The sequence below is a fragment of the Aspergillus foveolatus genome (assembly GCF_047715535.1).
Source record: "Aspergillus foveolatus strain CBS 279.81 unplaced genomic scaffold BDW70scaffold_23, whole genome shotgun sequence".
NCBI lineage: Eukaryota > Fungi > Ascomycota > Eurotiomycetes > Eurotiales > Aspergillaceae > Aspergillus > Aspergillus foveolatus.
The window spans coordinates 184,085-210,655 of NW_027396087.1; the positions used below are offsets into that span (position 1 = coordinate 184,085).

Below are 26,571 nucleotides of genomic sequence, written 5' to 3' on the forward strand. Positions count from 1 at the left end.
CTAGTTGCTAAAAAGATAGTTAATCTGGGTCGGCTTGACGGCGACAATGAATGCCTGTGAGACTGAACGATAGCGGATGAGTCGAGGTAATTTAATACGAATTGCAAGTTCGGGTTTGAGGGTAGAGGTAACGGATATGGGGCAATGATGCTCAGTTTGATAACGGCCTGGCGATTGAAGCTCCATGGCGGCCAAACTGGTCTAGCCACATTTGGCAATCCACGTTCTCGTATCTGGACAGTCCAGAATATACCCTCTAGAGTATATTCACAATTCCGCTACGAAATATGTCCAGCAAATTCCTAGTAACAAGCAATATAATTTATGCGAGTCAGGTATTGCATTCCGCGGAGTCACGTAGTTTTGTTAGTTCGCGCTTTTTATGGCAACCCATCGCTGGTCATAGAGTCCAAGGACTTCTGAAATAGATGTACAAGCAAGTCGTAGCCTGCTTTCAAGGGATAGTATAGACACCTAATCGCCAAACCATAAGAAGATCACTCCATAAAACGCCAATCAGTCTAAAGTAGGACTTTTGGATCTGCCTTCCTGCTTGAGGTATTCATTAATCATATCCGTACTTGCAAAGAAAAATAGCTCCGGCCGATTGAATACGCTCAGGATCCCCCCCCTTCAATTGGCTCCAACATTTTGGACATGTAAGGACCGTCCAAGGTATATCCAAGACGAGCATAGTAGCTGCGAACGCCAACGCCCGAGATGACGCTGATCTTAGTACTGCCGTGCTCTTCTCGCGCAATTCGCTCAGCCTCCTCCATCAACAAAGTTCCAAAACCACGATGTTGAAACTTGCGCGGGTCACGTCCGTGGAGAGGAACTGCGGAACCGTACACGTGCAATTCACGAATGATACTGGTTTGTTGACCGGTGAACTCGGGACGGAATGTGTGCGTGGGGCTGCACTTGCGCAGACGTAGAAGACCGATCAAGATGTCTTGCTTAGGATCTTCATACGCAAGGAAAGTCTCCCATCCACCGTTTGCCGTATAATCGCGACGAATCAGCTCCACCTGAGACGGGCGAATTTTGTTCTTGACTTCATTGATACCGACCTCGCGCGTACGGACATCTCGACAAGTTGTACCAAAATCTTTCATGCGCGCTAAAGCCAGCTCTCGCAGGTTTCCATTCTCGACACCTGAAGTAACCAGCGGCATCGGAATGTCTCGCTGAACACGGTAGATACGGGTCCAGGGGGGGACGAGTGCGAGGATACGAGCAACAAGGTCAATAAGCGCATTAGGGGTGTAGTTCTTGTAGCGACCTGTCCTCCAAAGTTCGTACAGACCGGTTCCGCGAATGACAAGTGTGGGGTATATCTTCAGCCCGTCGGTTCGAAAAGCCGGGTTCTCAAAGTACTCTTCGAACTGAAACAAGTCACGTTCCATGCCAACGTTCGGCAAGTCTGGCATCATGTGGCTAACCACCTTGAAACCCGCATCCTTCGCAAGCTTGAATGTTTCCGCAACTGCAGCAACTGTGTGGCCGCGGTTCGTGTCTCTCGCAACATCCTCGTACAAGCTCTGAACGCCGATTTCAAGTCTCGTGCATCCGTAGCGAAGCATGCTACTCAAATGCGTATCCAAACAGTAATCGGGACGAGTCTCAATAGTTATTCCCACGCACTTTATATTACTCATTTCTCCAGCCTGAACTGCCTCGTCCACGTTATCGGTCTGATAACCACTGAGCGCATTGTGAAGTTGAGCGACAAAGGTATCCCGATAATCTGCAGGCAGAGACATGAAGGTTCCTCCCATGATGATATACTCGACCTTGTCGACACTATGGCCTAAGGATCTGATCTGTTCCACTCGTCCCCTTGCCTGCTCGAACGGATCATAACGAGCGCGGATTGCTCGCATCGACGTAGGTTCATATCCGGTATAGGATTGCGTAGAATACTCGAAGTCGGAATCAGGGCCGCCGGGGCAATAGACACAGATGTTTCCTGTATAGGCAATGTGTGGGCAGCGGTGGGGTTTGCTCATCACAGCAACAACGGCGATACCAGAGGACGTTCCTAAATATGTATGAGCAAGACAACTGGTCAAAGAACAAGAGACCACATACTGATTGGCTTGGCAATTAACTTTGGCAAGATATATTTCTTGTAGTGCTCAGGAACGGCAGAAATGATGGCCGTCAGCGGCGGCTGATGGCTCAAGCTATGCTTTTTTGCCATCTGACCCCGGAGTTTGTTGAGGTTGATATCCCTCTTGGGTTGCGTTGGGTTTTTCTGCGATTCATATTCTTGTATCAGAGCGTTCGCAATATCAGAGCACGCCCTCATAAATCGTTCATTTTCTGGTGGCAGCTTGGAATTCTTCGTCTTGATCGGTGGCGGGGCGGTCATAGTCGTGGTTGCCATGATGGGTGGCTACCTCGCGCAAACGCGGAGGTGGGCTAAGTGCGAGATAGATGGGAGATCTGGGCTAAAATAATAAATATCAAAATATTATTGCGTGGAGTAAAAACACTGGTTTGAAGCGTTGACTCGCATCGGCCATCCATAGCGGAAGAAAAATCAAGGTCGACCGCCCGCGATCAACCGGACCGCTTAAAGCTTTCTCCCGAACAGATGGCCGAACCCGTGTCTCAAACATCAATTGCTGCTCGCTTCCTATTGTCATCCTTTTCTTTCCCACTCTCCCCTCCTCCTATAATCTCTGTTCTGACCTTGCCCGTCTGACGGTGCAATTCTTCTTCTCTTCTTTGCGTCCCGTCTTTTTCTCTCATTCCCACCCGTCAGTCGCCATGCAAGCCTTTCGCCGGAACGCGGTCTCTGCCCTTCGCAACGCTGCTGCCACCCAGCGCCGCGCATACACTCCTGGTTCTTACGCTGAGACTGTCAACAACCTTCGCATCAATGCCGATACCAAGGTTCTTTTCCAGGGTTTCACTGGAAAACAAGGAACGTGCGTAGCTCCTCCCCGGACTCTGATTGATAATTGGACCTGATGCTGATATGCGCCAATAGTTTTCACGCTGAGCAGGCGATCGCCTACGGTACATATTGCCATTTCCCTTGCAGCAGTTTCGCGCACTGCGTCGTTTTGGATCGGACACTCACGATTTCTAGGTACTAAGGTTGTTGGCGGTACCAATCCCAAGAAGGCCGGCTCTACACATCTAGACCTCCCAGTTTTCGCCAATGTCAGCGAGGCTGTCAAGGAGACCGGTGCCACTGCTTCGGCCATTTTCGTCCCGTATGCTATGATAAGCTCCAAACATTTACCAGAAAGTCGGCGCTGATGCTTGAAATTTAGTCCTCCTCTCGCTGCTAAGGGTATTGAGGAGGCCATTGAGGCTGAGGTGCCTTTGGTTGTCTGGTAAGCTTCGCCTGACTTGGTAAATTAATTCATACCTGTACTGAATGCTCCGGTAATTCACAGTATCACTGAGGGTATTCCCCAGCACGGTATGAAATCAACCACGACTCGCACGTAATGCTCACATTTATACTAACTGAGCCAGACATGGTCCGTATCACCGATATCCTTAAGACCCAGAACAAGACTCGTCTTGTTGGGCCTAACTGCCCTGGTATCATTGCTCCCGTAAGTATCTCTTAGTGCTCGTCCAGTGCCGATGGCAGCTTCTAACGTGGCATTAACATATAGGGTCAATGTAAAATTGGTATCATGCCTGGTTTCATTCACAAGCGGGGCCGTGTTGGTATTGTTTCTCGTTCCGGTACTCTCACATACGAGGCCGTGAACCAGACCACTCAGGCTGGACTCGGTCAGTCCCTTGTGGTCGGTATTGGTGGTGACCCCTTCTCCGGCACCAACTTCATCGATTGCCTGCGTATCTTCCTCGAGGATGAGGAGACTGATGGTATCATCATGATTGGTGAAATCGGTGGTAGTGCCGAGGAGGATGCTGCCGAGTTCTTCAAGGCCAACAACAAGCACAACAAGCCTGCTGTTGGTTTCATTGCCGGTATCAGTGCTCCACCGGGCCGCCGTATGGGCCACGCCGGTGCCATCGTCAGCGGTGGCAAGGGAGGTGCTGACTCTAAGATCTCTGCTCTGGAGAGCGCTGGTGTTGTTGTTGAGCGCAGCCCGGCTTCCCTTGGCAAGTCGCTACTTGCCGAATTCGTGAAGAGAGACCTTGTCTAAATTTGATCACAAATACCTTCTTTTATATTCAGCACGAGGTTGTGTGGGTCGCCGTCCTGACGCTCGGTCGACAGTTCAAGACGCCACTGAAGCATCGAGGCGATAATTGTTAATCTCCTGCTCTCTGCTAGATTCCCGTACTTCATCTGAAGTTCTTTTTGGAGCTCTTCTGTACTTTTTCTGTCATTGTCATTTCATGTTTTAGAGGCGGTAGGAGGTAATTAGTTTCCTGTAAATCTTGAATAATCTATCTGTTATTTGCAGAAATGGCATCTAATACCAAACACGGTGGCCATCAACAAACATGTTTGCTTTGCTTTTCAAGGCATAGGCATATGACAAGGACGCTGAAAAGACAAGTATTTTATACTAGCTCTGAGACTCAATAACGAGTATCAGATTTTACATTCTCTAAAGTACCTCACGAGAGAAGTATAATTCTCTAGGTTAATCCCTTGAGGAGACTAAGCCGCCTCGGAAGCAACAGTGATGGATGCCTAAATAGCAATGACGTTGGGCCTGAGGAATGAGGCATATTATTATCCTATCACGTGACTGGGAGGTTGTTTTCGTTGCTTGAGGAACGGGCGATTCTCTGTTTATTCCCGCTTGCCCTCGAAACCTCACCAATCCAGCCCCAAACGCCATGAGCCTGACGCCCTGACAGAGTAAGTTGTTGATTAGCCTAGCTCGGACTGCTCTGTATTCGTGTTTCTATTTTGTCTGAGATTATCTCTTCGCGGTGGCACCGAAGTCGGCTCTGAAGGAAAGATCAAAACAGACGGGCACTATTGAACCTATTATTATTATCGCCCGTGGTTACCCACTGTTTCGCACCTAGCAACGAGAGAACCCCAAGCAACAGCAATATTCAAGGTCCTTTGTGCGAATAGCTCCTGTAAAAGGAAGATGCCTCCTGAGCTTGGTAAGGCGCTGCATTTCCCTGCAGGATACCTCTTCCGTTCCCATTCATCTGATGCTTAACCGACTGGAAGTGGTTTTTACTTACCGCATCGCTGACCCGTGGTGACACCAGCTCGCGCAGCCTCCCTGTCCTCCAGTGCAGCCTCTCAATCAACCCAAGTCGTCGTTCCTCAGAGTCGTCCTGGCACGGCAGATCTCATGAGATCGCGCTCAGAAACAGTAATATCTAGGAATAGCCGTCGCCCGCGGTCGAGAGGCTCAACTGCTAGTATTCATTCGACCACAACTCAGCAGACCCAAGATCAGCAACTTACCGATGGCTTCCCCCAGTTTCTGCCGGCCCAAACATCTGCCGGATCCAATGTTTTCGGCAACAACCCGGAGGATATTATTATGCGATTTGGCCAGCAATTATCGCACCAAGTGAACGGCACCGCCTTGGATTCTTTACAAGACGCCCACCACTCTGCAATTTCGAGGGCAGACGAGTTCCCCAACCATGCTGTTCATGGTCATCATCTCTCCCACCACTCATTACCCTCAGGAGTCTCGCACGGGATGCCAGGCGTGGCAATACCTCAGTATCAGAACATATACGACAGTGGGATTGAGAACCACATACAGGAGCACGTTCTGGATGAACATGATGCTTCGGAAGCCGGCATCAAGAAAAAAAAGGGATCAAGCTCCTCCCTAGCCAACGATAACGAGTTGCGAAAACTCTTGCGACAGTATGAGGGCTATACACTGAAGCAAATGGCGGCAGAAGTACTCAAGCATGAGGGAGCTGGCGGAAAGGCAGAAAAGGTCAAACAAGTTTTCGCAATGATCTGGTAAGTGTCAATAACATAATTATGCTCTCATTTGCCGATTCTTACACGCCATAGGTTGAAGGAGAACTGCAGAAAAAGCACAGGCTCTGTCCGCAGAGATCGTGTTTACTGCTGTTATGCCGAAAAGTGTGGGACTGAACGTGTCTCCGTGCTGAATCCTGCGTCTTTCGGGAAACTAGTTCGAATCATATTTCCAAATGTACAGACGCGCAGATTAGGCGTTAGGGGGGAGTCAAAATATCACTATGTTGATTTAACGGTAATCGAGGAAAAGCAACAGAAGCCATCCACATCAACCACCCAGAACCCTTCCCACGACTCCACGGCAGTAGGTGGTGTGGATGCTATGAATGGCAATGACATGCAAAGATCGTGAGTGAATGTTTCAATTCGCAAGAAAATCCCAGACTCACATCCCCCATAGTGCGAACACCATACAGCAGCCTACAGCAGACACAGCACTATTTCCAACTCCTACTACTTCATTCGCTCCCAGGGCCTCCATCGACAGGGCAATTTCAGGCTGCGGCTGCCAGGCCTCTTCACAGGCCGAAGTGATAACCCTCGAGAATGTTGCCAGTCATTCAGGAAAGTTAATTTACCAGATGTTACAACTACCTACGACGGATAGCTCCTCGGTTGATACAGACTCTCTGCAATTACCGGATATCAATTATTACCTCCCCGAAAACACGGACTCTAAGGTAGCGGCGGCACTCGCTGCACTCTACCGTTCACACTGTATCTCAGTTATCGATAGCTTCCGGTATTGCAAAGAACGCAACCTGCTCAGATTCTTCTCTGCGTTCCATGGCACTTTGACCGTTCCGGTCCAAAAGCTGCTGACGCATCCTAATCTCGCACCTTGGATCAAAGAGTGCGATTGGCTCATGTACCAGAAGATGATTGCGTTTGTGGCACCGTTGACAACACAAGTTGTTCCGAAACTTGTCCTGGATGCCTTTAGCTCAATATCTCAACGACTTACGACGCATATTGCCGAAACATTCAAGGCCCAACCTGTACATGTGTCCCTCGCGAGGTTGCTGCCAGCTCATATCTTCTGCAATCTCTTGAAGCACATGCTTGATGTGAATCAGTCTGCTAACGCTGCTGCCGCGTGGCTGTGCCACCCCGATAACAGGAATCAGATGTGGCTCGACTTCACAGCATTAGTTGACCCCAAAGAAATGATCACCCGGGCGAACATCCCCGCCTGCGCGGAACAGGCCACGGAACAGATACTGAAGGATGATATTCGCGCCCTCCTTACTCCTGTTGCTGATTTGAACCCTGCTGCCTCGCATCCATTCTTCTCGCAACCCGATTTGGAAAAGAGCCCCAAACCACACAAATTCTCCGTTGAAGAGTCCGCGGGCGATGAATACAATTTCCCGGACAAATGGATCTCCTTCATACTAAACCTCGCTCATATTTTTCCTCAACACCGTACACAATGCATCATTGAGCGAGTGGATTCATTGTGGGATTGCATACTACACCGTCTTACATTGGGCGGTGCCCAGAGCTTCAGTGCCTGGTGGATGACCAAGGTCTTTTTCCATGAGATGATGTTATGGCAGGCAGAGAAGGGTGGGTTCATGCATTACACACCAAGCACTTTGCAGAAAGCAGGCCTGGACTCTGACCAATCCGGCCCGGGAGGACTTGTCCTCAAGAATTCCCCAAAAGCTGTTGGTAACGAGTCATCTACGTCAAATGCGCAAGATGGCGCATCATTAGAGAGGTCACGGATGGGAGTCGAAACAAATCCCAGTCGTATGGATGATGAAAAACCTACCGATATTTCCGAAAACTTAACGTCCTTTCACGCCCCTAATCACGACGACAGTGCTATTGATCTGGACGACGACTCAATGTTAATGACAGTGGGAAAGTACGGTGATATGATGGTCTCTGACCCGGCAGATGCTGAAGGTGATGTTATTGTCATTTAACCTTACCGTGACGTGAGTCGGGCTTCCGCTTTCTTGCATTTTGGGAAAGGATAATTTTGCCTTCCAAGGTTGGAGTTGGATTGAGACATTTTCAGGAGTTTGGATTATGGTTGGTTCATAATGAATGATTCGGCGTTGGGATATCATTGCACGAGAGACGAGAAACGATAGCATCGATTAGGACCCGACGACTAACATGTTGCGTTTTGATACTTATTCTGGCTGGCAAACAAAAACATGTCTAGTTGCATGGTTGACCCCGCCTCCGAAGACGCGGAAGGTTTGGTTGGTCCTACTTTGCTTTATACTACTTTTCGCTTACGAGGCACGTTTTGTAAATATTAATTCATTGGATTGCATTGGCGTCTGGATCCGGCTATAGGCTCAGTTAATCACCTTGCTTTGTTTTTGTTCATGGCATTTTGTTCTTACAACGCATACTTAACTATCATGGGCTGGGCTTGATTTAGTGTAACATGTTGAAGCTGGATAAGGACGAATGATGCGCTATTTCACATGGAACGTGCGTATAGAATGCTCTTGCTTTATTCATGACATGTGACTTTATTACTCTCCAAGTATGAGTTAAGATGGAATTTTATACTGGCTCATAAAATACATGCTGGTCAGGCACAACCGGTGCGGCAACAGATCTCGCCCATTGCCCTTCCCGTTTGACGGGCAAAGTACTATATGGTGGCTGGGCTCTTTCGAGCTATCACTGGCTGAGGTCCAATAATCTTAAGCCATTGTAGTGCGTATACCGTGGATTTCGCGACATTGATCGACATGCGGTGCGGGCTCATCTGGGCCCGACGGCAGGGAAAAACCTGGGTCCAGCATAGCCATGGGCGGTGACACTCTGAATGTCTATGTTACCTGCATGGTATGGACTCCAGAGTTTGATTAGAATGTAACGACCAGACCTATATCGCGGAAAAAGTTAGATGAAACTGAGACAAATATCTAAAGAACAAGAGAACTTCGGCACTCACGGAGGAGGATCGAACTTGAGGCTGACGCTACTTTTGGGTCGCTTGATGAAGAACTGAGCAAGAGGTCTCATCAGTCCACCGCTTGAAGGACGTGCGGTTGGTCCAGAGCGCGGCATCGACGGCGGGATGAGCAACGTCGGTTGCATTGTGTTATGTCTCCTGGGTGAATCGTCATGTTCCATGGCGTACTGACGACGCATAGCGCGTACCTGCCGTTGCAGTTCTCGCCGTCGTGAGTTATAGGAACGAGATTCAGAGCTTTCGTCCTCACCACCGCTGCTGTCCTCGGTATCTGAGCAAAGAAAATCTTCTTCAATCGGATACATCGGATGCAGTGCTCTCAATTCGTCGGGCCCTCCTGGTTCCGAAGATTGGGATTCGAGAAAGCTGTCTTCCAATCTGTCAAGCTGCGTACCATCAGAGCGCTCATCATACTCTGTGATCACGCGAAACTGGGGCGATTGGTCCGCATTCAGACTAGAGGAAGCACCAAGGAATTCACTGGCGTCCGTGTCCGAATCAGAAGGGGAGTCAAAACCGGCCAGGGTCGCCCGCCCAAGAGTTTGTAACGGAGTTCGATATGAGTTCAGATATTCTTCGGAAGGTTGCATTCCGCTGCGTCGACGGCCGCGGCGGCTCCGGGAACTAGCGTGTTGAATCTGATATTGAGCGGTGCGAGCGAGAAGTTCATCGGCTGACATAGAGATAAAGACCATCCCTGCTTGAATCCTAGTGGAGGTATACGTTAGTAAGGCAGCGATAACCATCAGAGGCTGAACATACGGAGCGTCATAGCCGGACTTTGGCGCTTTGATAACAAGCTTCCTCAAACAGAACGGTGCCTCCCCGCGGTGTTTTAGAATCAGATTACAGCGGTCTGATTTTGTACAATACACGGACGAGTCATCCCGAAGAATGTTCTCCGGCCCCGATGTTTCACAAACGGGCGGATATGTGCCTCCATCACAACTGGCCAATTCCATTTTCAGAGTCCCCGGCACGACTTGGCCAAATTGACCATACCTTAAAGATTGTAGTCCTTCTCGATTATCATCCGAATCAAGCTTTCTGCGCTTGACTCTCAACCTGTCCATTTCATGATCGTGACCCGGCTCCAGAGGCATTGCGGACGGTGATTCTAAAGGAGGAACGGACTGATCAAGGATAGACTCTCGATTCCTCCTACCTCGGCCAAGTCGATCGCTGGGTCTCGAACCACGGTAGCTTATTGCATCAAAATCTTGCAGTCTCTGCAATCGATTCCCTGAACTTGAGCTCGCACCATGGATAGGATCCTCCCGAGTCCCGCTCTCCCCTCGTATACTCCGAATCTGCTGATCCACGACTGCTCGGGTTCGCTCAAAGAAAGATCGATCTCTCGCCCGTTCGGAACGGAACTCCTCTAGCTCTTGGTCAAGTGTCTCTAATGCTCGCGCGGAGGTATTTCTGTTGCGTTCAGTATTCAATAGGTTGCGTAGATGCTGCAGGCGGTTCGTGTTTGGTCGATAAGATCTATCGCCGGATCTGCTTCCTCGGACGACACGGCGGGAAGCGGGAGGATGGTCGTAATTCCCCGACTAGATATGGAAGGACAAGAAGTCAACACATGGAGGGCTGACTAGATAACCTACGAACTGGTAGGAAGGATATGGGCCCTGGACTGGAGAATGGTATATTTCTTACGTACCATCCTATGGAACGGAAGTGCCGAAGTGTCGTTAGTTCTTGGCCAATTTGGCGATGGGATGGGGAAGGCGGAGACTGGAGGACTATACCGGGCGGATGTGGAGGTGAGTGGATCTAAAACGAAGGATACGCGGCGCACAGAATGCAAGGAGCCGAACAGCGGCAGCGAGAAAAAGAATGGCAAATGACGGTGAGCAGATATTAGTAGGATGGAAGTGGACAAGTGAAGGAGGGGAGTTGTCTGATGACGCTCCTGGGGCTCAAGGCGATAAAGGGCGCTTATCTGCCCGCTCACGTGATGCGTACTCGCTTTCTGCACTGGCATGTTTCCTTTCTGAAACTCATCCAGCTTCGCTTCACTTGTGTCTAGGTTGCTGGCAAACGGCTGGCTCGGCGTCTTTGCTGGCTTCATGCATTCTGGTAACACATTGAGTGATGCTTGGTCGCCTCCCGCGCCCCTCTTCTGTCCCTCTCGCGCTTCTCTCTCAATCTTGGCTTTCTTCGTCCGACACTGCCGTGCTATCCTCCCGCCTTGACGTTAGAAGCTAATCTTATTACTTCCCCTGCTATTGCTGAGATACCTATTTTCTCTGTCAACTAGAGGGTCACTCTGCCGCCTGCTGTCGCGGGGCTGAGAGGCGAAATCAGCCTGCCTCGGAAGCAGAAGTGAGGTTATACAGTTCGTCACCTCGCCCAACCTCGTTTCGTCATTCCCTTCTTTCCTCGCCTCGGCTTCGCGCCTATACCGATTCTTCTTTGCAACGCCCTCCACCTCATATCTTCCTCTTTAATCCGGCTAACCTTAGATTGTCCGAATCAACGCTGAGATTAATCCGACTGCTGTAGTCGATCTAGCCGGTCATTTTCGACTCCACGTACAAGAATACTTCACCATGGACTCGCAAGACCAGTCGATCAGCCCAGGTACGGTCGATTTTGAACTATACTAAAAATTTCTATGATGAATTTTTCGTAACAGTTCAATAGATGAAATTGCGCTGTACGATCGTCAAATCCGTCTCTGGGGAGTCAAGGCCCAGGAGAAGTGAGTGAGATCGAACAATTTCGTGGACCGAATCCTTGACTAACGGCGAAACGTACTTAGATTGCGGTCTGCGAATATCCTCCTCATCACCTTCAAAGCGCTGGCAAATGAAGTCGCTAAAAATCTGGTGTTAGCAGGGATCGGGAGCTTGACCATAATTGATGATGGGATCGTCACCGAAGAGGATCTTGGAGCGCAGTTTCTCTTGAATCAGGACTGTATTGGTCAAAATCGGGCCCAAGCCGCGGCCCCAGCAGTACGAGCCTACAACAAACGAGTCAAGGTCTACGCGGATGCAAGTGGCATTTCCAGCAAGCCGCCAGAATTCTTTGGGCAGTTCGACTTAACGATTGCAACCGAGCTTGACTTCGCCATGTACAATGTCATCAATTCGGCCTGTCGTGTAGCCGGACGACCGTTTTACGCAGCTGGCCTGCATGGGTTCTACGGTTTTGTTTTTTCTGACCTAATTGAACATGACTTCGTGATCACACGAGAGAAATCAAACGTTCCATCGCCTAGAAACGAAACGTCAACTCGGACTATTCTGAACATAACGTCGAAGAAGGAGAATGACAAAATGATTGAGATGGTCACGAAACGAGAGAAATACCATCCTCTCCTTCTGGCAAACACATCACCGCTACCCGATGAGTTGACCCGTCTACCCCGCCGCCGAAAGCAAGTGACACCGCTTCTGAGCTGTCTTCGAGCCCTCTGGGAGTTTCAGAAAATCAACCATGGCAGATTGCCAACCTTCTCACACCAAGATCTTGAATCATTCACGAAACTGGCTCGGGATGCGCACCAGGAACTCAAGCTTGACATTAGCACCCTCGACTCAGCATTTTTGCGAACTTTCCTGTCAAATCTTGGAAGCGAACTAAGTCCAGTGGCCGGGTTCTTAGGAGGTGCTTTAGCCCAAGACGTGATGAATGTCCTGAGCGCTCGGGAGCAGCCTCTTCAAAATCTCCTTTTGGTTGATGGCGAGAGATCTGTTGCCCCCATCTATTCGCTACACCCTTTCTACTCAATGGATACACCAAATGCCATGGCTGCCGTTCCTCCGGCTCCGAATCCAATTTCACTCAATGGTCACCCGGGTATAGCAAATGGTCAGCCGAGCATAGGAAATGGCCAGCCGGGCGTAGGGCTGTCGTAACCCTATAAATCCGGTGTCCTCTACTATTCCGGAGAACGCCATGAAAACAGGGTCTTGCACAGGTCAGTGGAGAGGTTAACGTATATTTCGGGTTCGATTTAGCCTTGGACTTTCTTTCTCCTTCCAACTTTCGGCCAGGATTGGGTACTACCTGGGTTGGGAGCGGATTTATGACTGTATGATAAGGTTTAACCATTGGATATGGGGGTCAATAATGGATCCGGGATAATCGTCCGGGCATCTTCTTTTCCCATTTACTTCCAATCTACTCCACAGTGAATTGACTGCGGGATATATGTATGTCCTAACATTGAAAACGCCAAGCCGCGCCAGTTAAGTACGTATGTGGTTGTCGATAAACAACTGGCGTCCGGAGTACAAGGAGACTATCTACTGAGTTTACCAAGACTGTGGTTTCATATGATGCAAATCTGTAATAGTTCGCAAGCAAGCAGACAAACGAGTAGCTAGCCAAGCATCAAGCGCAACGCCATTCACCCAGAACCTTAAACCTAAGGGAAAAGCCGGACAGGCACTAAAATTAAGGATGCAATATTAGGGAGTGTTCCTCACACTCTAAATAAACCAAACAACGCGAACCCAATTCCATATATTCTCACAAAAGCGTCATGCGCGTTTTGAAAAATCTCTACTCCCGGTCCTTCCTGAAAAGCGGCGCGCTTTCTTCATCTTCCGGTTTTCTCGGACCAGGGCCATGTCTTCTTCCCTCATAAGGTGGAACTTTATCCTCATCTTCCTCCTCATCTGAGATAAGACCTTGGAGCTCAAAAGTCTCAGCGTCCTGAATGCGCTGTGCTTCGGAGGGGGTGCGGGCGTGGCCGTTCACGTGCGTGAAGCGGCTGCTACTTGGCCCGTTAGGGAGGGCGATGGAGCCGGAGGGGCCCTGATCGGAGATGTCGGTACTTATGCGGGAGTGGGAATGGGCTGCCGGGTCTGCGGACTCGGGCCAGGCGTGCACGGCGTAGATATGGAGTAGAATGTTTACAACTAGAGGGAATCAAAGTTAATACTGTGTTTATGGTTGAGTAGACGGAAAGGGGGACATACATAGGAAGAGGATGAATGCGATGCTGTAGAGGATGAGTACGTAAGATACGTGGGTAATGCCGGCATTTTCAAGGAGCATCATCTGTTCTTCTGTGGCGCCCATGAAGAGGAATCCGGAGGCGTACAATAGCTGTACAGACAATCGTTAGAATAATGCGTTCTTTATATGCCATAGGTAAGCCAGGAAACTTACGAAAGGCGTTAAGTACTGGAAGCTGTTAGGGTCCGATCCATCCGCGCTCACACTGCTCCGGTCTCTCAGCACGAAAGAGATCTCGATGATTCGGGTCAAACCAGCCGCCATCAACGTGTATCCAAAGATTGTATGGATCATGGTGCTAATCATCGAGTGCTGTGGATGACCGGACATGGCATAGCCTGTAAGGAGGATAACAATAGCCGGAATAAGATTCCTCTTGGGTCGACCGTTTCGCTTCCTGCTCAACCAGATACCCAGCAGACCAGCGCACCACCAGACGATGCCCATAGTGGTGTGCTGCAAATCATTATGAACCCAGGGCCCGCCCCACCTATGCTCCGTGAAAGTGTTGACACAACCCCATGCCGCGATGACCAGGGAATCGAAGAACTCCTGACTGCGGCCGGTGCGGCGCAACCAGTACTGGCCGACGAGTAGGAGGATGGTAAGCAGGATACCGTACGCGATGAAGGCGCTGCCCATAATGAAGTGGGCCAGGCATTGTCCGAGATGGTCATCGCGACAGAAACCCAACGAAGTGATCCCTCCAAACAACATCTGCACCCAGCTGAGAATCGGCATTAACTTGCCGAGGATACCGTGGAGAAAAACGAGGATTTTGCGGAATTTCCCAAGAATTCCCCTCTCGATATGTAACTTGAGATAAACCCCAAGAATGACCTGTGCGGCCAGAAAGAACATGAGCCAATTTGCGAACGAGGCGTGGACGTTTTTGGCGAACTGGCGACCCTTGTGCGCATGGCCGAGAAAGTATGCAACAACGGCGATCGCAGTTCCAATAACTTGGACAGGAACGTGCCATCGTGACCGAATGATCTATGGTGAAAAAGGACAAAAGAGTCAGACTGAGCTCGGAGGGAGATGGTACGATTCGAGAGACATACCCCAAGTACCATGCCCAAGGGAAAGATTATGCCAAAGGAGACTCCCATGAGAATCATATGAATCCATAGTGTCGAGTCCTAGAACATTGGCGCGTTGTCAGTCCGCGCAAAGTTAAGCTTGACTAGGCAAGGCATCATACAATAGGGTCGTCTGAGATAGCGGCACCTTCGGGGACATGCGAATGGTCGCCGTGAGCCAGGGCAGGCGAAGCGAGGAGCAAGGCTCCAAGTATTCCGCGTAAACGAAGAGCGCCCAACATCTTGCCTTCTTTGCTGGTTTGCGGAAAGAAGAGGAGGATGAGGGGAGAGAAGAGACGCAGGCTTACGAATCTTTTGATTGAAACGATCGAAAGCGGGCCGGGTAACGGAGACGGAGACTGAGAAATGGAGATAACACTCGCCCGGATTGGCTGCACGTGCCCACTTCATCTATAGCAGGTACGGAGTACAGAGTTACAAGAGATATCTATCTTATTTACTATTAAAATGCCGATGAATGAGGCTAGGTTCACGGATTGAGCAGTCTCTATCCTTGTTTGGTTGCTGAGATCGTGGCGATATCGTGGGGTGCCTAAGAACGTCAATGCTGATACTTACTACAACATACCTAGAACTAAGGACCTCGTCTTGAAATAATTAAGCAGATCTCTATATCCATACCCATAATCCAGAGCCACAAGAGCATAGCCATGCCTTCATCCCCGGAGAAATCCCAAGACCCATCCATACCCCACCATGATTCCCAGAGAGATAAAAAGCTCGCAAGTTTACCCAGCTGCAATATCTAACTAACGTCCTACTAACATTCACCTAGGCGAGTCTCCGCGCATCAGTAACAGCCCTTGAATCTCAATGCGCTCAAGTCGAAGCTCAAATTGCCAAGATACGGGCTGAATTGAAGTAAGGCACGCCCCTGGCTTGGTTCTTTCGTTCCTCTCTGCTCTTAAAGGACACACCTACTAAGCTACGCTAGGGATGACCCATCTAAAACGGTAAAGCGGCATATTCGGCTTCTGCACGAGTATAACGAGATCAAAGATATTGGGCAGGGCTTGATGGGTCTCATTGCTGATGCACGCGGGGTGAGGCAGGTTGAAGTGCAAAAGGAGTTTGGGCTGGGTATGAAAGATTGAGAGGCTTTTCTGATGGACGGATAGCTTATAATGATGAACTATGACGAAGGCAGGAGTTGTGGAGTATGGAGTGGTTTGTCTGCTTTTTCTTTTCATCTCATCTAAGGTACATAGGTAGAGGAGAGTGTCTGCTATGAGACGAGAAGTCTAATAAAAAGAAAATAAAATGGAATAAAAATAAAAGGAATAAAAGAAATAAAAGAAAAAGAAAAAGGAAAAGGAAAAGAAAAACCAATAACTAGGCTTAACGAGCCCGAGAATTCTATACGAAAAATCAAGGTGAGGAAAAACGTGCTAGCAAATCATCAGAATATCAACGAGATATTCAAGGATTATATATATGCAAGAAAGTAGCCGGAGAAGAGAATAATGATGGGAGTTGGGATTAATGGCCCTTGCCCAAGCTCTGCAGGTTGACCAGTTCGTAGTACCGGCCCTTTTTCTGGACCAGTTCGCTGTGAGTTCCGCTTTCGACGATCTTGCCTTGGTCGAAAACATAGATAACGTCCGCCTTTTGAATCGTGCTGAGTCGGTGTGCAACAGCAATTGTGGTTCGGCCTCGGGCAGCGGCATCCAAAGCCGCCTGGACGACCTTTTCTGACTCAGAGTCAAGGGCTGACGTCGCTTCATCGAGAAGAAGGATTTTGGGATCCCGAAGAAGGGCTCGGGCAATGGCCACACGTTGCTTTTGGCCGCCAGACAACATGCCTCCCTTGCTGCCAACGACCGTATTAAAGCCCTCCCTGTTGTTGCATGTTAGCGGACTAGGTATAGGATGGAGGACAGAAATATGAACTTACGGAAGCGACATGATGAAGTCGTAGATATTGGCGTCCTTGCAAGCCTTAACCAAAAGTTCTTCCGGTACGTCGTCTTCGACGATACCAAGTAAGATGTTTTCCTTGATAGTGCCCTGGTACAGTGTCGGCTCTTGGCTGACTAGTGACAGAAAGCTGCGGTAGGAGTTGATATTTAGTTTAGTTATGTCCTTTCCATCAACAAGGATGGAACCGGCAATCGCATCGTAAAAGCGCTCAAGCAATGCAATGGTGGTACTCTTGCCACAACCGCTGGGTCCGACAAGCGCAACATATTGTCCAGGCTTCACGGTCAGGTCCAAGCCGCGCAGGACAGGCTGCTCCGGGCGGGTCGGGTATCTGAAGTGCACGTCCTTAAATTCGATTTCACCCTCCACCGTTTCGAGCTTCTCGCCCTCTTCAGACCAGTTGTCAATTTGTGGCTTTCGGTCGAACAATCGTCGGAATTCGGCGGCCGCATTCTTCGCCTTGCCCATGTCTGGTGCAAAGGAAAAGACGGTGCCCGCGGATTGAGCACCGAAGAGAATCTCGGAGAAACAAACAAAGAAGCGGAAAATGTCATACTCGTGGTGACCAAGAAGTGTCCCTCCGTACCAAAATCCGAGCGCAACGCAGAAGAAAACAAGTGCCTGCGACGACGCATATAACAGAGATGACCTCAAGACAGAAATTAGACTGGTCCTGCCTTGTGCATCAAGCTGAGCATGGTAAATTTCCCAGACATCCCTTTCTCGAGTTAATGACGCAACCGTGCGAATAGACGATGTAGCCTCGCACGCAAAGTTTGCAGACCCCTCATAAGCAAGCTTGGAGCGTGATTGAAACTGGGCTAGCATATAGAATCGGTAGAATCCGCATGCCAGGAGAACCGGCACAACCGAGATACAAACCAAGGCCAATTTCCAGCCAATCGCCAGGGCGATAATGATAGCCGCTCCTAGGGTCGTGGAGGTCATCAAGATCGTGCCTAGAGTCACACCGCTAACACCGGAGAGATGCTTCGTCTCGGTGGACAGGAAAGAGGTCAGAGCGCCGGTGCTATTCTCTTCCTTGTCAAAGAAAGCAATGTCTTGACGGAGTATCGTCCGAAAGGCAGTGCTTCTCGCGCGACGGATAAGTCTCTCGGAGCATACGGCAAATGCAGCGCCATTGGTTGACTGCGTGATAAACTGAACTATACCAACCACGAAGAACATCAATGACCAGAAATCCGCATCATGTCGAAGCTTGCTAAATTGTGATTCTGGGAGCGAGAGTGTGCTGATGGCTTTAGCATATAGCACGGCTTGCGTGGGTTGACCACCACCAGCTAGCACTGAGAAGACAAGACCGATGATCATGTACGGGATTTCAGGGCGGTTGAAGGAAGCAACAAATTTGAGTAGCGTCCACAGTGAGTATTTCGGGGTTGTTTCGGGGAGTGTTTTAGAGAGAATCGCGCTGGAAACAGACTTGTGGGTGCCCGTGCGGTCAATGGTTGTAGGTTTTCCGTCGAGATCGGAGGATGCGCTGGACGCAGTTCTGATTTTGGCAATATCTGCGTTCGTGAGATCCTCAGCGTCGGCGTCCTCCAAGGCGTCAGCTTCCTTCTGTTCATTGATACGTTGAGCCTCCACAAGTTTGCGATAAGCGCCTCCGCGGTCAACCAATTCATCGTGAGTTCCTTGTTCAGCAATTTTGCCATTAACCAGAACCACAATGTTGTGCGCCGTTTTGATCGTGGAAAGGCGATGAGCGATCACAATAGTAGTTCGGCCTTCAGCTGCCCTCTCCAAAGCTGCTTGAACCACGCCTTCGGATTTTGTGTCCAAGGCCGACGTAGCTTCATCCAGGAGCAGGATTTTCGGGTCACTAACAACGGCACGGGCGATTGCAATGCGCTGTTTCTGGCCACCTGAAAGGAGAAAGCCGCGCTGTCCAACATTGGTCTCATAACCTTCAGGCAAGGCAGTAATAAAGTCATGAGCATTCGCCATTTTTGCCGCGTTCTCGATGAGTCCCCGGACCTTGTCCTCGGACTCATTCTCGTATTTTGTGCCGATGAGACCGTGTCTAATATTCTTATAAATCGTCGTGCCAAAAAGAACAGGCTCCTGGCTAACCAAAGAAATCTGTTGGCGGAGCCAACGGAGATTGAGGTCCTTGATGTCATGGCCATCCAGCAAAACCGTACCGCGAACAGGCATGTAGAAACGCTCAACCAAGCCGACTACTGTACTTTTTCCAGAGCCAGAGGGGCCGACTAAAGCGGTCGTTTTTCCAGCGGGCATTGATAGAGAAACATCCTCCATGACGGTGACCTCGGGCCTAGATGGGTAAATATGCTTGACATTGCGTAACTCAATGTGGCCCTCGAAATGGTCGAGCGTCTTCCCTTCGTTCGAATATGGATCTAATGGGGACTGGCGATCGATCGTTCCAAATATCTTTGCGGCCGCGGCCACAGCGTTTGTAAACGCTTGAGCATTTGGACTAACGTTCCCCAAGGAGAACGATCCGATCAAGATGGCCATGAGAACTGTGAGAACATCACCCACATCGACTGCGCCATCCACCAGGAAACGAGAACCCATCCAGAAGCCAAGACCGTAGTTCGAGAACATAAGACCAAACATGGCGCCAATCATGAAACCCATGACAATCTGGTTCTTTGTTCCCCATTTCTCAGCTTCGTCTAAGTGGACCTCATACTGCTTCGCAAGCTTGTCTTGGGTACCAAACGCTGTGGCATTTCTGATGGAGCTGATGACCTCTTCCGCAACAGTGCCGCCTGCACCGTAGCTGTCAAGCGACTTTTTGCTGTACTTGATGATAAACTGAGAACCACCGCCCATGGTGAGAACAAGGGCCACGATTGTTGAGCTGCAAATTAGAGCCAACTTCCAGTATTTGACGTAGGCGATAATGAATGCTGTCACGAAGGTCGCCAGGGCAGTCAAGGTGAGACCGACCTTTTCCGAAATGCCATCCTGGATAAGGTTTGTATCGGCTGTTATACGGGTCGTCACTTCTCCAGCACCCAGTTTATCAAAATAGCCAATGTTCTGGCGCAGGATAGACTCAAGGTAATACTCGCGGATCTTCTGCGTGGCGTGTTCTCCGGTATAGATGAAGCCAACAGTGCTAACATAGACGGTGACAAACTCGCCGATACCGAGGTACACGAAGTACAGAACGTTCTTGGTCAATTCGTCATAGAACTCGTCGTACGAAATTTGATATAGCATTATCCTTTGAAAAGTTGACGCTAGCGAACCGAAGAGGATCTGGACAAGTTAGCCACGAGCTCCTGAAACCTGCAGGAACAAATGCGTACTGTGAATAGAGGCAATGCTGCACCGGCAGCAATGGCACAGATTGTACTGATTATCATGATAAGTATATCGATTTTTGTTGCATACCGCCAGAGACCGAAGAAGGAGATGTTCACTTTGATCTCCTCCAGCTGCGTCTTCAAGACCTGCCTCTCATCTTCTGGCAGGTGCGCAATAAGCGCATCAACTTCGTTGACCGAGACCGCATTATTGCTGGACGACGATATAGGGTGTGGCTCCTTGTCTGCGGGGGTTGCTGTACTACTGGATGGAGCCGAGAGGTCGCTGAGGATTTTCTTCTCGTCCGCAGCGTGTGGTGTAGAAACTTGCTCCTCCGTCGTTGAAGTCTCAGCAGGTTCGCGCACAGCGGTCTCTGGCGCAAGGGGATTTGTCTCTGGCGAGGACATCTTAAGTTCAAAGCCGTTGGCTAAGCCCCTGCCGAATTCAGAGTCGTCGACGGTTTAGATCAGGATTACCACTCCATGAGAGAATGCCGACTACTTCTGCGCGACAGACGTTCGGATGGTCAGAAATCTTTTGACAGAAGCAGAATACGAGAATGTTCGCAGAGGATCTAGAGTAAAATAGTAAAATAGTTGTACGCGGAGTCGGAGTCGAGTCGGAGTTCGATGTAATTGAGATCGCAGTGTTCGTACTTGATGGTAATATAGGGGCACAATGTTAGGAGAAATAATCAGCAATATCCAGGCTACCTATGCCAGACGCGAAGCTCAGACATCCATCGCTAGTTAAAATAATCAATGCTTGACTAGATGCATATGCCCACTCGAGTTAGTCTGGATCATCGGACCCCCAACTTCCCGAGATCTTTGTGCAAGCGAAGAGTCATCCTGCATCCTTCAAGTTGGACCCGTCAATCGGGGATTACAACCCCCGAGCAGGTATCATCATTTTATGGTCCAGCTTTTGCCAGCAGCAACAATACTTGGTTCAGCTGGTACAGCATCTTAATAATGTTGACTGTCGTCGTCTCCATAGGATATTTCAAGGGGGGGAATATAAACAAAAGGGCATGGTTTGATAGCCTTTGTTTCCATAACAATGGAATTCTACCAATAGCAGTCCTTGCAGAATCACTGCATTGACTTCTGTGAATGACGCCGGGGTCCTCTTTCGGAAAATCAGTTTATGATTGCTGGATTCAGCTGGAGACGGAGGTGACTCATTTAATTTATCTAGCCATGTAGAGCTAGCTGCCTGGAGCTGCCATCTACAGAATAGATAAGAAAGATCTAGCAGGTTACTTGTACAGTCTTTTGTGCACGCTGGTACAGTGCATGCATTGGTTGGACAGCATTCCCGTGACGTTGCATTTGCTTACTATTCTGATTATCCATTGACGCATTGGCTGGAACCTTGACCTTCGGCCCTTGCGATGTCCGTACCCCGACATTCCTCCAAGCAGACCTTGATGTGGAACTGACGTTTGCGTTGGCGATCCTGGTTACGCGGCCACAGTTCGTTCGCACTTTGGAGCCTGGTGGCCCCGAAGTTGGGTCCCAAGAACCCCCGAAGGAAAACGCCGGCGGAGAAAAATTGCCATTCCTGTCATAGCGCGTGAATGCTTGTTTGAGGCGAAATAATGATTTGTGAATGTCTCAGGCTCAGCCTGCTCATAATGTGGCCAACTGTGCAGCTGTAGTGTTGCCTTCGCAACCCTGGTCTCGAGACACCGTCTCAAGGAAAAATCTAGAATTCTAGATTGTTCGAGGGTCTTTAATTCCTGCGCTTATTGAGGAGCAGAAGGCCATAAGTGGAGTTAAAGGATGGGCGCTAATTCCTAAGTCCGTTCCAAATCTACTCTAACCGAATACGAAGCGCCTCCTAGAAAGTTGTAGCGTACTCCGTGTCTCGCTTACAGGTGAGATTCAGCTGACACGCAGTGTCGCATCCTGAATCAATTGCCCCAGCTTAATGCTGACTGATGCGTGCATGTACTGCAGACTGTGAGCTCGAGAGGGTACAGGAGATTCAGTGCTTATATAATTCCGTAGTCGACCTGCTTGCATTCCTTCTTTCTCTATTGGGAGCGGGGGATGCCGCGAAGGATTTGATATGCACTCCCCTGGCTATCGATACCCAACGCAATATCCTGTCGGTAATCCACGATTTCAGTAACATATGCGGTTTATAATGCAATGAATGATGATGGTTGGGGGAGTGTTGGGAGCTGCAGTGCGTTGAATATATGCTTATGGGCTGGAATTCGCTGCAGCAGGCCTGGCCCACCAGGATGTTATAAGAGACCGAATGGAATCCTCTGCTAATATCTGTCATCTTGATAGTCTGACCGAGTCTGTACTCATAGTACAGTACTAAACCATACCGTCGATGAATTCAGCCACTGGCTTATGCACAACTGGTTGTGCAGAGTGAGCAGCATCTATGACATTTTTGATTCTTAGTATTGTGGATTTATACTAAAACAGCTCCGGATCAAGTCGTGCATCAATCCAGCAGCGATTGGCAAAAGATCGAAGCCGTAGTATATTCGAAATCACCGATATGTGGCTGATTGTTGTGCTTGCGGAGGTGTAGAGGCGCAACACGGTAGACGGTCCGTCAAGCCGCCTGATAAGCCGGAGCCACCTTATTATTTCTCACTCACCTTGGCGGTTACAATCGTGGAGATCTTGTAAGTAGATATGTGGACGTGCAAAACTTGAGTAACGGATCATGGAAGGTGTAATTTAAGCTGCCTTCTATATGAGGCTGCCGCCTAGGAAGTACGCAGATTGTGATACCACGGACGTCTCAAGAAGTATTCTTTATAAGAACAACGTCTGCTGCAATCTGAATTTCTAATATAGCTAAGGAAGAAACATCACGCCGTACAAAGCTCATTTAACACCGCAGTTTACAATGCCGTGGGGCTCTAGCAGACTGAAGGCATATTCGAGTCACTCCGGGGAACGCGAGGTCCAGGCGGCTGCTGCTTTTCGGCCGCGAGACCCATGAAAACGTTGATTCGTACATTAAGCCAACGATGTCTCGTGTAGCATGATGTTCAGAATCATTCCGACAAAGTAGTACATACCAGGCAGAGGTAGCTGTTTATGCCTGAGGCATAATCACATGACCTCGGGAAGCGAAACGCTAACCCTGTCCGCACCAAAAAATCCACCACCACGAAAAGACCTGGAGACGGTCGACAACCTCACTACCGCCAGTCCATACAACTCAGCTCGCCGTCGCGACAACCCATCAAGATGCCGGTTAGTGAATCCCGCGTCTCACTCGCCCAATTGGATGGATCGTTTTTATATCCAGATCAATTCCTTCCGCTCCGACAAAAATGATTTGAACCGATGAAGTGCCCGCTGGCTAACGCATTTATGAACCCTGATATAGAGCCACAAGAGTTTCCGCACCAAGCAAAAGCTTGCCAAAGCTCAGAAGCAGAACCGTCCCATCCCTCAGTGGATTCGCCTCAGGACTGGTAACACCATTAGGTAAATATTGTCCAGTTGACAGAAGCCTACACCCGTCTTTTTCGACAAGTGCGCAAAAGAGGAGGAAATGTGTAATATGTGTGTTGGTGTGTGTGTGTGTGTGTGGTCAAGAAGGAATGCTAGTATATCAGACAACAAACGGGCGTCATAAGACTCTTCATCGCTACCGGATCAGACACTGGATTATACGGATTAAGCACGCACAATTGTCGCAGCAAACCGACACGAGTTAATGAAGGAAATCCACGACTAACATTCTCTTTTTTTCCAGATACAACGCTAAGCGACGACACTGGCGCAAGACCCGTCTCGGTATCTAAGCTCGTGCTTTCTTCCACGACCGAGTCCACGCATTGTTTTCCTGGGATTTTTCCGTTCAATTCTCAACTGTGATACACATACACACACGGCCAAAAATCCTTTCGAACTCGCGATGCTCTAATTTGCAACGAGAAAATAAAACCCATTTACAGACTTGTCTTCACCTGCCTACGATTGAATACCCGATTTCCCTTATTCTGTCTTTCTTCTTTCACCTATTCCTCGTCTCCGGCTATCTACGTCAATGTGCTTGGAACCATGGTTTACAATCGACAAGCGCGACTCGTCTTTGAATAGCTTCAAGATGAGCGGCCAGCATTTTTGATCTAGTAGCCAAGTGGGCTTGTGGGGGTGGGTTTTCTGTGATGGAATGGACTCTACTGCTTTCTTACTGCAAACTATTGTACGCGAGCCTTCTAGGGAAACAAGAAAAGAGACAAAATCGAAAATATGATGGGTAATGAGCATTCGACGGTATCATGAGCACTTCGTTCATAAGACTGGAACCTAGCATGGCTTCCAATGGCTAGAAGTACATAACACTGGCACATGGCTCTTAAATTCTGGGTGGCTTGAACCTCCAGTCTCCCTTGGTTTCGGTCCTTCGGCGGATTCTTCGTCGGACATTCCATACCAACCAAAGCCTGCTTCATAGGCGTCGTCTCGTTAGCAGATGAAGTAATCCAGCATCATAGTATTCGTAGTTGTTACCACAAACGTTTAGGGCAGGGTTCTACGTCCTACGTACTTAGTCAATGGTTTCTCTTGTCTCACTCACATTTTACTTTTCAATTATACCAACACCGCACGCAGGTTGAAATACATAGATCCCGAGTCAAATACCATCTAGATTAAGAAATCAAGACAGTTACTAACTGGAAAGTAGAGGATTAGAGATATATCCTGAGCGCGAACATGACTGCCCATTGATCCCGGAGCTAAGTATGTAACTAAGTGATAGGTAATACAATAGTCATTAACAGTGCAATGGAGTGATTTATTCGAAACCATTTTACGAAAAGCAGACTAATGACATTGGGTAACGTGATCATGGAGGGCAAAAGATTAACAAGCAAGACGAAACCGCTGAGTTGTAGTATCCCATAACGCCGTGGAGCCAGAGGACCCTTGTTTGATATTGAAGTCAGAAACTAACTCATCATGCCTTGTCATTGGGGCCGGTTAGCAGTCCATCAAAAGAGCAGAGGAAACCATCCCAAGATGAGATTTTTTAGCGGCTAAAGTAGGATATTAGCATATATATGTGCAACTGCGGGATCTAAAACTCACTCCTCGGCCCATTCGTTCTCGCGGCGGATCTGGTCCTCTTCTTCGGGGGTGAAGTCGTTCTGGATGTTGAAGGTCTTGCGAATCTCCTCGGGGGACTTGCCCTTGATCATGTTGGCGACGGTCTTGCATCCGATGTCAAGGAGGGGCTTGATGTCAAGGTAGTTGGCGGCCTTATCAATGAAGTTAGTATAATATGTAGGCAATTATAGAAATAGCAATGATTTCACGTACCAAGATGATCTCAAAGAGCATCTCCTGGTCAACCTGCATGAACTTCTGGTCCCACTCCTCAATATCCGTAGTTTTGCGGCGCGAATCGTCATCGTCCGCGGAGCTGGGAGGGTCGTTCCGGTGGTGGGCGCACCATTCGAGAACCTTGCTCAAAACATTTTCCGAGACCTGGTTTGAGAAACTAGATCAGAGTCTGATTTATGTGGTATTCTGGAAAGAGTGGCCTACGTTGGGAATGGGGATGGGCTCTGTGGGGTCACCCAGGTCCTCAAGCATGTTCTTGATGAGAAGAGAACGTTCGGCAACATCGCGGGCTGATCGACTGTTAGCTCGTCGACAAGACAGAGACGCTTGGGAGAAGCGCAGGTCCGGTATCACATACGGACTTCGATGTTCTTGCCATCGTTGCTGGTCATAACAAGCATTTTCTCGGCCATTTTGAACGACTGGAGTTGCTACAAGTCGACGTTAGTTTTGGTGTCCGAAATAGCGAAGGTTGGAGTTGAATTGTGCAAGCTTGGGGCGGGCTCTGGTGTTAACGAGGAGGGGTCTAAAGGCGGGGAGCGCAGTTAGTAAGGGTGGTAATTTACCGATCGCAATTGGGATTATAAGCCAGTGGTTAGAGATTGAAAATATAGGTTCGTAATATGTCAGCAAAAATAATTCGTGTGAGAGCGAGACACTTGGACAACGGTGGTGAGTGGTATCAGTAGGCGGCAAGAAAGAGGCGAGAGGTGTAGGTTACGAAGATACAGACTTAGTGTCGGCGAAGACGTCCGTCACATTATCACTATCCCCCCGGGTTCACTCTCTATTTATTCCCATGGCGCTCGCTCAGGCACCACTCTCAGCCCATCGAAGATCCCTTGCCTAGTTCTCATCTCCAAGGAGTGGAGAGTTCTTTATTCAAGGTGCTGGCCGATGACTTCCAGACTATTCTAGCTCAGCATGATCATGATTCAAAGCGGACCGAAATAGAACACCAGCGTCATACTGTATAATCGAGAGTTTACAGATAGCAGGCGCGGTTGAATGCGGCTCTTGGGTCTCAAGCATCTCTTTCAGTCTGAC

At 49.1% G+C, this 26,571-nt stretch overlaps 12 protein-coding genes across 12 annotated transcripts; 6 read left to right on the forward strand and 6 right to left on the reverse strand.

The window, feature by feature from the left end:
• Nucleotides 1-235: 235 nt before the first annotated feature.
• Nucleotides 236-2,518, reverse strand: BDW70DRAFT_136108 (Elongator subunit ELP3). The gene is made up of 2 exons (XM_073736803.1): nucleotides 2,095-2,518; nucleotides 236-2,044 (listed from the first exon to the last, which is right to left on the reverse strand). Exons 1-2 carry the CDS (start codon nucleotides 2,390-2,392, stop codon nucleotides 618-620), a joined length of 1,725 nt encoding a protein of 574 aa, XP_073596115.1. The 5' UTR covers nucleotides 2,393-2,518; the 3' UTR covers nucleotides 236-617.
• Nucleotides 2,519-2,629: 111 nt separating this feature from the next.
• BDW70DRAFT_136109 (succinate--CoA ligase (GDP-forming) subunit alpha) lies at nucleotides 2,630-4,542 on the forward strand. The gene is made up of 7 exons (XM_073736804.1): nucleotides 2,630-2,939; nucleotides 3,002-3,030; nucleotides 3,104-3,230; nucleotides 3,291-3,353; nucleotides 3,417-3,442; nucleotides 3,499-3,581; nucleotides 3,645-4,542. Exons 1-7 carry the CDS (start codon nucleotides 2,779-2,781, stop codon nucleotides 4,143-4,145), a joined length of 990 nt encoding a protein of 329 aa, XP_073596116.1. The 5' UTR covers nucleotides 2,630-2,778; the 3' UTR covers nucleotides 4,146-4,542.
• A 410-nt stretch (nucleotides 4,543-4,952) lies between these two features.
• BDW70DRAFT_136110 (RFX family transcription factor) lies at nucleotides 4,953-8,393 on the forward strand. Its single transcript, XM_073736805.1, has 4 exons — nucleotides 4,953-5,070; nucleotides 5,182-5,902; nucleotides 5,957-6,274; nucleotides 6,327-8,393. Exons 1-4 carry the CDS (start codon nucleotides 5,055-5,057, stop codon nucleotides 7,858-7,860), a joined length of 2,589 nt encoding a protein of 862 aa, XP_073596117.1. The 5' UTR covers nucleotides 4,953-5,054; the 3' UTR covers nucleotides 7,861-8,393.
• Nucleotides 8,394-8,412: 19 nt separating this feature from the next.
• On the reverse strand, nucleotides 8,413-10,773 carry BDW70DRAFT_136114 (uncharacterized protein). Its single transcript, XM_073736806.1, has 5 exons — nucleotides 10,626-10,773; nucleotides 10,543-10,545; nucleotides 9,639-10,432; nucleotides 8,856-9,584; nucleotides 8,413-8,786 (listed from the first exon to the last, which is right to left on the reverse strand). The coding sequence occupies exons 2-5, from the start codon at nucleotides 10,543-10,545 to the stop codon at nucleotides 8,663-8,665; spliced, it is 1,650 nt and encodes a 549-aa protein (XP_073596118.1). The 5' UTR covers nucleotides 10,626-10,773; the 3' UTR covers nucleotides 8,413-8,662.
• A 122-nt stretch (nucleotides 10,774-10,895) lies between these two features.
• BDW70DRAFT_136116 (E1 ubiquitin-activating protein AOS1) lies at nucleotides 10,896-13,184 on the forward strand. The gene is made up of 3 exons (XM_073736807.1): nucleotides 10,896-11,465; nucleotides 11,529-11,586; nucleotides 11,647-13,184. The coding sequence occupies exons 1-3, from the start codon at nucleotides 11,435-11,437 to the stop codon at nucleotides 12,746-12,748; spliced, it is 1,191 nt and encodes a 396-aa protein (XP_073596119.1). The 5' UTR covers nucleotides 10,896-11,434; the 3' UTR covers nucleotides 12,749-13,184.
• On the reverse strand, nucleotides 13,163-15,350 carry BDW70DRAFT_136120 (uncharacterized protein). Its single transcript, XM_073736808.1, has 3 exons — nucleotides 14,010-15,350; nucleotides 13,817-13,946; nucleotides 13,163-13,756 (listed from the first exon to the last, which is right to left on the reverse strand). The coding sequence occupies exons 1-3, from the start codon at nucleotides 14,715-14,717 to the stop codon at nucleotides 13,398-13,400; spliced, it is 1,197 nt and encodes a 398-aa protein (XP_073596120.1). The 5' UTR covers nucleotides 14,718-15,350; the 3' UTR covers nucleotides 13,163-13,397.
• A 247-nt stretch (nucleotides 15,351-15,597) lies between these two features.
• On the forward strand, nucleotides 15,598-16,061 carry BDW70DRAFT_136121 (SWI5/SAE3 family protein). Its single transcript, XM_073736809.1, has 3 exons — nucleotides 15,598-15,681; nucleotides 15,735-15,820; nucleotides 15,894-16,061. Exons 1-3 carry the CDS (start codon nucleotides 15,610-15,612, stop codon nucleotides 16,051-16,053), a joined length of 318 nt encoding a protein of 105 aa, XP_073596121.1. The 5' UTR covers nucleotides 15,598-15,609; the 3' UTR covers nucleotides 16,054-16,061.
• Nucleotides 16,062-16,123: 62 nt separating this feature from the next.
• Nucleotides 16,124-21,306, reverse strand: mdr1 (ABC multidrug transporter Mdr1). The gene is made up of 3 exons (XM_073736810.1): nucleotides 20,188-21,306; nucleotides 16,854-20,137; nucleotides 16,124-16,796 (listed from the first exon to the last, which is right to left on the reverse strand). The coding sequence occupies exons 1-3, from the start codon at nucleotides 20,590-20,592 to the stop codon at nucleotides 16,439-16,441; spliced, it is 4,047 nt and encodes a 1,348-aa protein (XP_073596122.1). The 5' UTR covers nucleotides 20,593-21,306; the 3' UTR covers nucleotides 16,124-16,438.
• BDW70DRAFT_50507 (uncharacterized protein) lies at nucleotides 20,776-21,400 on the forward strand. Its single transcript, XM_073744157.1, has one exon. It carries the CDS (start codon nucleotides 20,959-20,961, stop codon nucleotides 21,289-21,291), a length of 333 nt encoding a protein of 110 aa, XP_073596123.1. The 5' UTR covers nucleotides 20,776-20,958; the 3' UTR covers nucleotides 21,292-21,400.
• A 574-nt stretch (nucleotides 21,401-21,974) lies between these two features.
• Nucleotides 21,975-23,161, reverse strand: BDW70DRAFT_136126 (uncharacterized protein). Its single transcript, XM_073736811.1, has 3 exons — nucleotides 22,648-23,161; nucleotides 22,150-22,578; nucleotides 21,975-22,067 (listed from the first exon to the last, which is right to left on the reverse strand). Exon 2 carries the CDS (start codon nucleotides 22,481-22,483, stop codon nucleotides 22,178-22,180), a length of 306 nt encoding a protein of 101 aa, XP_073596124.1. The 5' UTR covers nucleotides 22,484-22,578; nucleotides 22,648-23,161; the 3' UTR covers nucleotides 21,975-22,067; nucleotides 22,150-22,177.
• Nucleotides 23,162-23,291: 130 nt separating this feature from the next.
• On the forward strand, nucleotides 23,292-24,501 carry BDW70DRAFT_136129 (eL39 family ribosomal protein). The gene is made up of 3 exons (XM_073736812.1): nucleotides 23,292-23,421; nucleotides 23,558-23,658; nucleotides 23,930-24,501. Exons 1-3 carry the CDS (start codon nucleotides 23,416-23,418, stop codon nucleotides 23,976-23,978), a joined length of 156 nt encoding a protein of 51 aa, XP_073596125.1. The 5' UTR covers nucleotides 23,292-23,415; the 3' UTR covers nucleotides 23,979-24,501.
• A 381-nt stretch (nucleotides 24,502-24,882) lies between these two features.
• On the reverse strand, nucleotides 24,883-26,113 carry skpA (SCF ubiquitin ligase subunit skpA). Its single transcript, XM_073736813.1, has 5 exons — nucleotides 25,883-26,113; nucleotides 25,729-25,814; nucleotides 25,501-25,668; nucleotides 25,270-25,439; nucleotides 24,883-25,217 (listed from the first exon to the last, which is right to left on the reverse strand). The coding sequence occupies exons 1-5, from the start codon at nucleotides 25,935-25,937 to the stop codon at nucleotides 25,211-25,213; spliced, it is 486 nt and encodes a 161-aa protein (XP_073596126.1). The 5' UTR covers nucleotides 25,938-26,113; the 3' UTR covers nucleotides 24,883-25,210.
• Nucleotides 26,114-26,571: the final 458 nt, after the last annotated feature.